We start from the raw sequence: 10,055 nt of genomic DNA, 5'->3' as shown, positions 1-10,055 counted from the left end.
AGGATTATTCTCAAGAAAGCTCCTGTATTTAGTTTTAAGGCTCATATTATTCAACTCTATTTATATGTACCTCCATATTGCGTATCATTTTGATGTGTTGCATTATAAGAAATTGAGAGACTACAGGAAGAGAGCACAAAGTCTCTTTCACATTTTATAGTATAATCCGTATCCCACAGTCCTCAAGTCTGGAAAGAATATCTGACTTTAGGCAAGGTGCTAGCCCTGAAAACAGAAAATAAATGCATTCAAAATTTACCATTTATTTGATGGAACTTGCACTGGGGGCTTACTGAACCCTTTAGAATTATTATGAAATAGAATATTTTTCAGGGTTTGAAATTATTCACAGTGATGTAGAACAATTATACAATTTCCATGGTCAGAAGAATGAATTAGTCTTATGTGCAGATCTGTTTATATTTATTTTTATTGTTTATATTTCTTTATGTCCCATAATATTGAAAAAGGTTTAATTTTCAAAAAAGTTCCTACATTTTGAATATTGGACTTTGATTTTAATGGATTAAAATGAGATAATTTCATATTGTTATAATACCAATTCAAGAAATGTAAAAGGCAAGAATTGGGCATACTCATCGCCCCTCTAAAGACCTTTTAGAGGGACACTTAGCGCCCTCTAGTGACCACAGTCCAAGCTGTTCAAAAGGAAATTCCCTGCAAAACTTCTGGTTTCCAGCTAGCAAACGAAGCAGTGTAGTTTGTAGTTCTTTGGACAATAGGCGGTTGCTTTCCAAAATTCTTGAGGCAGGATTCTTTTTGTAGCAGTTATAAAGGGTAAAAAGTATCCAGTAGGCAAATCGTGGCTTCTCTGGCTGCTCACTGACAGTACATTCAGAAGGAACATTTCCACTTGTCCCCGGTGGATACTGTAGCTTTCCCAGATGATGTGCTGATGCGTGCATGGCACAGATCGGAAGCAAACTGAATTCATCTACCTCCTAGTTTCCACTCAGCTCAGTGCATTTCAGTAGAATTAAGCAAGTTTTCTTTTCCTGAGAATGAAGTAGGAAAAAAAAAAAAAAAATGGCCTGCGCTTTGCACCTTCCGAAAGAGAAAGTTTCCTTCTCTTTGCAGAGGGAGAGGGTGTGGTCCAGAGAGGGGGCACGTGGAGAGGGTGCCCTGCAGAGGAGGGGGTGCCCTGCAGAGGAGGGGGTGCCCTGCAGAGGAGAGGGTGCCCTGCAGAGGAGGGGCACGATGCAGAGGAGGGGGTGCCCTGCAGAGGAGGGGTGCCCTGCAGAGGAGGGGGTCCCCTGCAGAGGAGGGGCACGATGCAGAGAGGGGCAGCATAGGGAAAAGACAGCCTGATGGGGCTGCCAGAGGGGGGCAGACCCTATTTGCCTCCCCTGCCTTCAAGTGCGGGCCTAGGACCCAGTTAAGTCAGCAGGTTGCCTGATTACACCCATGCGAATCTAAAAACACTATTCGTGGCACAGCGCGTGGTTCTGTGGCTTCCTTTCTGATTCCATCTGCGATAGAAATAAATCAGTGAAAGCATAAACAAATTGTTGTTGTTCATTTGCCAAGTCGTATCCGGCTCTTTGCGACCCCATGGACTACAGCACGCCAGGCTCCCCTGTCCTTCATTATCTCCCAGAGGTTGCTCAGACTCCTGGCCTTTGAATTGGTGAAGCTATCTAACCATCTTGAGCTCTGTCTCCCCGCCTTCTCCTTTTACCCTCAGTCTTTCCGAGCCTCAGAGTCTTTTCCAGTGAGTTGGCTCTTCGCATTAAGTGGCTAAAGTGTTAGAGCTTCAGCATCAGTCCTTCCAGTGAATAGTCAGGGTTGATTGCCTTTAGGATGGACTGGTTTGATCTCCTTACAGTCCGAGGAACTCTCAAGAGTCTCCTCTAGCACCAGTTTGAAAGCATCAATTCTTTGGCACTCAGCCTTCTTTATGGTCCAGCTCTCACATCAAATTGAGTGACATGGAAAGAAAAGTCGTCTCAGTCTGAGACTAAAACAACCTTTATAAGCAAGGGGAGCAGTTGTGGACAGCAGGCTTCTCTGTAAATTTCCATTAACTGAGTGACATTATGGTGCAATGTGAATGATCTTTCTTTGAGCAATAGTGTATCATTTCTTTAAGGGATAATTTATAAAATCATTATAGATTAAGACAAAAATAAACGCTGATGTTCAGTATCTTATAACTGAGACTGACACATTTTTTAAAAAAATTTAGAAGTATAGCAAGTGTTCAAAATCTAAGTTAATTTCAACAGCCCCGGATAACTTCTTGGGGTGGCTGGGGGGAAGGACTGATGACAGTGACTCAGACACAGAACCCTAGATCTGAGTAGCAGGTGGCGGGTCAGGACAGCCTTACGGTGGACGGTACCTTTTTGAGCCCTCTGGTTATGTGGTGTGGATGCTGGACTGTCTGTGGTGACCAGTGGCAATCTGGTGACTGTAACACTGATACTTGTTTATGCCCCAGTTACATGAATGAAGACCTTGAAATGTGCTTAATGGTTCATAAATTGTATATAGAAGCGTGATCTTTTAAACAGGAAATTTGAATGCTCCTTTAAATGATTGTGTCAAAATAATTATTCTTGTCTCTTTTGTTTTTGCTTTTTTATTAAAAAAAATGTGTCATTTCTTGTTAGATTCCACATATAGGGGGTCTCATACACACTGCTGTGCCGCACAGGAGGCTCTGCTCCATGTCACGCGGCAGCCTGGGTGGGGGGCGGGTCTGGGGGAGAGTGAATGCACGTCTGTATATGGCTGAGTCGCTCTGCTCTGCACCTGAACTATCACAGCATTGTCAATCGGCTATACGCCAGTACAAAGTAAAAAGTTAAAAAGGAATGTTTTTCAGCCTAAAGTATTAGATTGACATATTTAGGGTTCCTGATACGAGTTTTAATACTCTGGCATTTTTAGAACCATTGGGTAAGAGGCAGAGTTGGCAAAACGTGAGGATACAGGTGATGCTTGTGAAATCGTGTCCACTGAAATCATTGCTCCATCTGGGCCTAAAGAACTGAACTTGACACATGCTTCAGAATGAAGGAAATTGCAGCCTGGTGTTGAGAAGTTGAGGATTTACTGTGTGATAACAATTTCCTTGGTTTAGATTAGTTCAAATCCACCAAGACGCTAAAGAATGCATTAACCACTTAGAGAAACCTGTTGAAACATTAGTTATTTAAATGGAAATTGAATTATTTCTTCATGTGTGGCTGGAGGGCATGCCACATACCATCTTACCTAATGAAATTGTACTCGTGAGGTCTGCTTCAAGTGGAACAGTGGTCCTTACTGAGTAGACGATGGGTGACCTTGGGGCTAAGAGTGCCTTATGCTGTCTGTGTTCTCAGGCAAATCCTCCAATTGATAGAGAAGGAAAACTTCCACTGAGTGATGTAGTTTTCCATTGTGGGGGCCGCTCCAGAGGCCTGATCCTTATCTACAATCTCAGGCGTGTCCCTGCCAAAAATCCGTGGGACATCCTTCTTGCCGGACTCTCTTGAATAACCCAAATATTATACATTTTAAGGTTCATGTGTCATCCTAGGAACAATAAATATTCGGCACTTTGGTCCTATTGTTTTGTCCGTAAAGAGTCTGTTTTATGGACTGATCCCAAGCTCTGTATGTGAGGAATTTGAGTCGCTGAACAGAGGCTTCCTGAACGCTGAGAACCCAGGCAGTGGACCGAGTCCTGTCCTCTCTGTTCCTTAGTGCCCACCGGCGCACCAGCAATGGACAAGGCACTCATTGGCTGGAGGGAGTAAAGCTGGAGAGATGACCGTCACAAAGCACACAAGTGTCTGATTGGGTTTCCTTACTGAAACGAATTGGAAAGCTACTTTATACTTGTTATTTTTCAGTCGCTAAGTCTTGTCCGATTCTTTTGCGACCCCATGGACTGTAGCCTCTGTCCCTGGGATTTCCCAGACAAGAATACTAGAGTGGGGAGCCTTTCCCTTACTCCAGGGAATCTTCCCAACCCAGGGATCGAACCCAGATCTCCCAACTTGCAGGCGAATTCTTTACCAGCTGATCCGTGTAGTGTTAATCGCTCAGTCGTGTCCGACTCTTTGCGACCCCATGGACTGTAGCTCACCAGGCTCTTCTGGCTGTGAGGATTTTCCAGACAAGGATGCTGGAGTGGGTTGCCATTTCCTTCTCCCGGGGCTTTTCCTGACCCAGGGATTGAACCCAGGTCTCCTGCATTGCAGAAGGATTCTTTACCATCTGAGCTACGTGGGAAGCCCTACCCTATTTTTGTGGAAGTTTATAAAATAATTTTGGTCCACACACATATAGAGTTTGATAAATGAATATCCTATGCTGCATGTTATACAGATATTTACAAAAGAAATCGAACATTGCATGTTGCTTATGTAGCTTTCATATTACAGTGTAACATATTTATTGTAACTTTTTTAAAGAAAGAAATCTATTAGAACTTTTTATTTAACACTATATTATAAAAATTTTATAACTCAAAGAATAGAGCAAATGGTACAATGAACACTCATATAAGTTATGATTGAGGTTTGGCGATTATGTAATTTTGTCATGTTCACATTGTTATTTTTCATGAATTATTTTAAATAAGTTGCATAAGTTATTGACTTTTCATCTTCAGTACTTCAGAATGCAGCTGTAAATAGTAAGGCAGTTTTTCTACAAAGCATTATTAAAGCTTTTAATGTAAATAGTTCAAAAATTCTGTAATATGATGCAACAATCATCATATATTTGAATTTCTCTGGCAGCTCCAGAAAAGTTTTCGACCTCAAAGTTGTTGATACCAATATCTAATTGTAGACCAGAATTAGATTTGGGCTTTGGGCTTCTTAAGTTCCATTTAATCTAGAACTTTTCTCTCCTGCTCCTCACCTGCTTTTTTTTTTTTTTTTTTTCATGGTATTGACTTGCTAAACATACAAAGCAATATATTCTGCATTTTTATAGAATAGTTGAGCAACCTTCATTCTGTTTTATTATTTACTTGTTTATCTATTTATTGTTTTTGAAATTATTATAACTGTTTTGAAAATATAGGTGAACCAAAAGGGAAAGGAGGAAAAACAAACAAACAAAAAAAAACAAAGATCCTCTATTACCATTGTAGTACGTGGCCTACTGATGTTTCTACTTTGCCTTTTTATTTTTAACAAAATGAGTCTGTGGTATAATTCTCCATTATAACCTGACTTTTAACTTACCAGACACCGTACTATGATTTTCCGTGTCACCAAGTATTCATCTTCTGCATCGTTTTCCTGCAGTCTTTCCAGTAACGATAAGTCTGTCATGGTGTGGATGTCGAATGCGGGGATCAAGCTGTCAGTCGTGAGTGAGTCTTCCGTTACGTCTCCAGCTAAGATTCTGGCTCATCATCTCCTTGTTACGCTCATATGTCATTTTTCAGGTCTGTGTTGCCCTCACTCCAAGTGTTCTCAACCCTTGACCTTCCCGTGTACATCCCACGCAGAGAAGTTTGTAGGAGAACAAGGATGGGAATTTGATGACTCTTTAGAAAATGGGAAGACGTGGTTTTAGCATAATCACTGACAGTGTTCCTTTTATAGATACAGTAATTGTAGGTTCTCTTTTACACTCTTTTTTCATTTGGAGTAGGGTATGAATGGGCTTCCCAGGTGGCAAGGTGGTAAAGAATCCGCCTGCCAGTGTAGGAGATGCAGGAAACGTGGGTTTGATCCCTGAGTTGGGAAGATTCCCTGGAGTAGGAAGTGGCAACACACTCTGGTGTTCTTGCCTAGAGTATCCCATGGACAGAGGAGCCTGGTGGGCTACAGTCCACGTGGTTGCAAAGAGTCCGGACACGCAGGATACGAACAGGCTGATGAAGGGTTTTGGTAACTTGATGGTCAGTGGGTCCGTGATGGATAAATACAGAGTGGAAGTGTGCAGTAAACTATTCACATGGGTGCTGGGGGAGCCACAGCGTGCCTCCTCGGTGCTTACTGTGAACCAAGCGGGCAGAAGATGACCCTGGCTTGAGAGAGTCTCGGAAGGATGACCAAGATCAGCCTCCCATGCAGAGGCTCCCTAAGGTCGTCCCTGAAACAGGCCTGCACGGTGACCGTAGGGTGGCTTTCTCGAAGAAGCGGTGGTGTCCCACTGGAAGGCAGCTCAGTCCTTAGGCTGCCGAGTGATCTCGAGCTGAGTCCGTTTGATGGCAGAGGCTTGGGTGGGCGTGATGGGAGCACCAACTGATATGTCTGTCTTTAGATGACTTCCGCCTAGAATAGTGTTTGGGAAATGGTTTCTGTATTACTGTATTCTAATTAATAGATATGCCTTATGCTGTCAAAAGTCAATTGAAGTTCCCTTTTTTTTTTTTTTTCCTAAGAATTTTGCATTAAATAGAGAATCCTGGGCTGGGAACAGCTATTATGCTGTTCTAGACATCCAGAATAATTCTCTTGGAAGATAACAGAAATCAGTCAACTTTTGTCCTTAGGAATGAGGAAGATCTGCTGTTTTAATTTTGTAACTGAATTGATAGCTCATTATCTCAAAATGGAATTTTTGTTTCATCATTTTCTATAGTATATGCACTTTAAAAATAAGACAAAAGGAAGCTTATGGGTGGAATCTTCAGGAAATAGATCAAAGAGTATCATTGGGTTTTCTTGTGTAAGTTCCAAGCAAATACATTCATCTAATAAAATTTTATTAAGTAATAAAATTTGTATATATATATGCAAGAGAGGGAGAGAGCAAAGCAGATGTAAATTACTAAAGCTGGAAGAGCTGGTAAAAAGGATATTAGAAGTTCTTTAAGTTATCTTGTAGCTTTTCTCTAAGTTTGACATTATTTCTTTTTTTTTAAATGTCATGGGTGTGAAGTTGATTTACGATGTCATGTTCATTTCTGCTGTCCAGCAAAGTGGCTCGGTTATACATAGATAGATTCTTTTTCATATTCTTTCCCATGATGGTTTATCACAGGGCAGTGAGTATAGTTCCCGGTGCTGTACGGTAGGACCTTGCTGTTTATCCATTTTTATATATAATAGCTTGCAAGGTTGCATTTGCTAACTCCAAACACCCAGTCATCCCTCTCCCACCCCCACCCACCCCCTTGGCAACCACAGATCTCTTCTGTGTGCCTGTAGGTCTGTTTCTGTTTCCTCCAGAGCTTCACTTGTGTCATCTTTTATTTTATTTCTTTTTTTAAAAATGAATGTGAGCATTTAAAAAAAATTATGGGTGTGTCATATTTTATATTCCTCACATACGTGACATCCTATGGCATTTGAAGTTTGACATTATTCCTGAATGAAGAGTTAGACATTTTCACTGTTCACTCTTTGATTGAGTTAGACAAGAACCAAGGAGTTCAGGGCAAGACCCCTCAAGGAAGAATTAGATCTCCATAAAAATGCTGCTGCTTTTCTGCTGCAGGGAACAAGGGCTGGGCTAGAACCCAGGCTGCAGTGGTGGGGGGGTGATGTGGGGCCAGGCAGAACTTTCTTCCCTGGCTTTTTTTTTTTTAAGCACAGTGGTCACCTTACTTAAGGCTGCTCTTTGGAAAATCCATAATAGAATTCTGCTGATCAGGGTGCCAGCATTCACATTTTAAAAATGGATGCTTCTTAGCAGAGTAAAAAACAAGGAATCTCAGTGGAGCTGAAAGAGCGCTTCCCCCCCACCCCCCCAACCCCCCAGCCCTCCTGAATCCTTGTGGAAGCTGCCCAGATAAAACAACTCAGTACTTTGAAATTTTAGGGGAAACACAATTTTAATCAGCCTGCCATCTCATTTATTGTTTGGAGATGAAAAGAGCGGAAATCAGCGTCCCCTCGAAATACAGATGCTGAGCACTGGTCAGGGGCTGGTTTTTACACTGAGTGAAACTTCTTACACGTTCTCTTTGCTGCTTCTTTCTTTCTTCTCCTCCGTTCTTTCTTGCTTCTCCTTCTCTCCTTTTCTTTCTTTTCCTTCATGCTTCCTTGCCCTCCTTCTCCTCATCCCTCCCTTCTCCTTTCTTCCCTTCTCCCTCCTCCTCTGCCTCCTCCCATCCCTCCTCCTCCTCGGGCTCCCTTCTCCTGCTGTTGTAAGCCAAGGGGGACATCGTGGGATCAGTAAAATCTGTAGGCACGCGGGCTCATTTCTGGAGCTCTGACACAGGCAGGCCTGAAGTCTGTGTGAAGTCAGCGCAGTGACCGTCCGCCTCTGAGACCGCGCGCTGCGGGATGACTCAGGGTTGGGTCTATTGTGTTCTGCAGGTCCCCTCTGGAGACCACACCTCTTTACTGGCCCAGCTTTCGTGTGGCTCCATTCAAAGCAAAATGTTGTTTCTTCCAGAGAACAAGTAATTTCCTGCAAGTGAGTAATTAAAAGGCCTGAAACCCTCTAAGGAATGTTCAGGCCTGAGTTAGCTGCACTTCCTCCGAGTGGAAAACAGACGTGTGGCCCTGAACTTGCAGCTTGGATTTTAAAACACTTAATGAGGATATGGCATCCTTCTGTAGCCAGGAGTTCTCTCAGGGTCTGCTGTCTGCAGCCTGGACACTTGTCAGAGTGGGGTCAGTTTGATGTTTTCAGCTAGAAAACGTGTGTTATTGTTTAAGTTCTTTGGGTTTTAAGTAAACATTTGAAAATGACCATCTGACGGGTTTATTTTCTTCCTTATTTCTCTTAGTCCCTCTCATCCTAGAGGCTTTGCGCTTTCAACCAGTTTCTTGTGCTCAGTCGTGTCCGACTCTTTGTGACCCCATGGACTGTAGCCCGCCAGGCTTCTCCGTCCATGGGATTCTCCAGCCAAGAATTCTGGAGTGGGTTGCCATGCCCTCCTCCAGGGGGATCTTCCCGACCCAGGTATCGAACCTGCATTTCCTACATCTCCAGCATTGGCAGGCGGGTTCTTGACTGCTGAGCCACCAGGGAAGCCTGGTTTATTATGGAGCCAATAGCAATTCTGTATGTTTGGAAGGAGAAAACGAAACTGCTCTGGAACATTCACTCTGAGACGCTGAACCGACGAAGCTTAAAAATCAGCAGGCGAAAGAATGACTGTTATTAAGCATCCTATGGTTAAGCATCCTCTCCTATTAGCAAGAAATAAGCACCACCTGCAGAGTTGCCTCTGGGGAGGATGGAGCCGGGAGTGCGAGGCGAGTGTGAGGCCGGGAGCCGCAGGTCCCGTGTCCCAGGCATGCGGTGGATCCCAGGAGACGTGGGTCCAGGAGGCCTGCCCCTCGGCTGCAGGGTGCCCTCCACGCCCAGGAGCCCTGGGTGCTCGCCACCCACGTGAAGGCACGCGGAGTCCCGCCACATCTGCATCCTGCCCTCCCCGAGCGGCGTGTCACACGGCGGCACACCGGGTCACACCTGCTGTGGCCATCCCAGGCCCAGGCAATTGATGTCTTTTTTTTTTTTTTTTTTTTAATTAAAAAAAAAAAAATCTCCTGGCTGCATATCATCAAGAAAAACAACATTGTTTTCAGGGTCTCTTATCTCTCCACTCCCAAATATCCTGTTTCTTCGGGCTGGGCAGCCAGGACCAATAGAAACCTCTTCCTGCCATTGGCTGACTTCATTTCCCAGACTTAGCACAATCTCATCCGCTCTAAACAACCTCATCAAAACTACTTTCTGGTCAGAGAGAAGCAATAATTATTATTAACATTTATTAACGATCAATAAACTTGATTGCATTATGGCCAGCACTATTAAGGTAAGGAGAGGGGTCCTTTTCGTTTGACCAAATCTTATGCTTGTTACTTTTTTCTTTGGTTTCCTTTATCAAGGCAGATAAGTTAGCGTTGGGCAACACCCCCACTGCCACAATAGAGGACAACAAGATTTCCTTTGCACTGCCTAGTAAATTTCCTTTTTCCTACTCCAACCATCCGCAAGGCTTAAAAACTTCAAACTCAGAAAAAAGTTGGGGTTTCTAAATTCACGGTTGAGGGCTGTGGATGACTTTTGCAAAAGCTTTTCAGCACGCGTCCGAATTTTCCTATTCTTTTAACTGTCTCTAGCGGTGCCTGGAGGTGCCTCCGCTGGAAGGCAATGGACTTGGCGAGGTTGGAGGG

The 10,055-nt window shown here is 43.5% G+C and overlaps 1 protein-coding gene across 3 annotated transcripts in view; it reads left to right on the top strand.

Annotated features, from left to right (window-relative positions):
- Window positions 1-9,574: 9,574 nt before the first annotated feature.
- The window catches only part of ERG (ETS transcription factor ERG), a 134,679-nt gene continuing 134,198 nt past the window's right edge, over window positions 9,575-10,055 (top strand). For all 3 annotated transcript variants that reach the window (XM_052652953.1, XM_052652886.1, XM_052652817.1), the window contains exon 1: window positions 9,575-9,694. In XM_052652953.1, coding sequence (XP_052508913.1) covers window positions 9,677-9,694 — 18 coding nt within the window. In that variant the 5' untranslated portion in view covers window positions 9,575-9,676. The remainder of the gene's footprint in view (window positions 9,695-10,055) is intronic.

This window comes from Budorcas taxicolor, chromosome 1 (assembly GCF_023091745.1).
Source record: "Budorcas taxicolor isolate Tak-1 chromosome 1, Takin1.1, whole genome shotgun sequence".
NCBI classification, from domain to species: domain Eukaryota; kingdom Metazoa; phylum Chordata; class Mammalia; order Artiodactyla; family Bovidae; genus Budorcas; species Budorcas taxicolor.
Note: the sequence above shows the minus strand (reverse complement) of the source record. Positions and strands in the feature narration are given on the sequence as shown.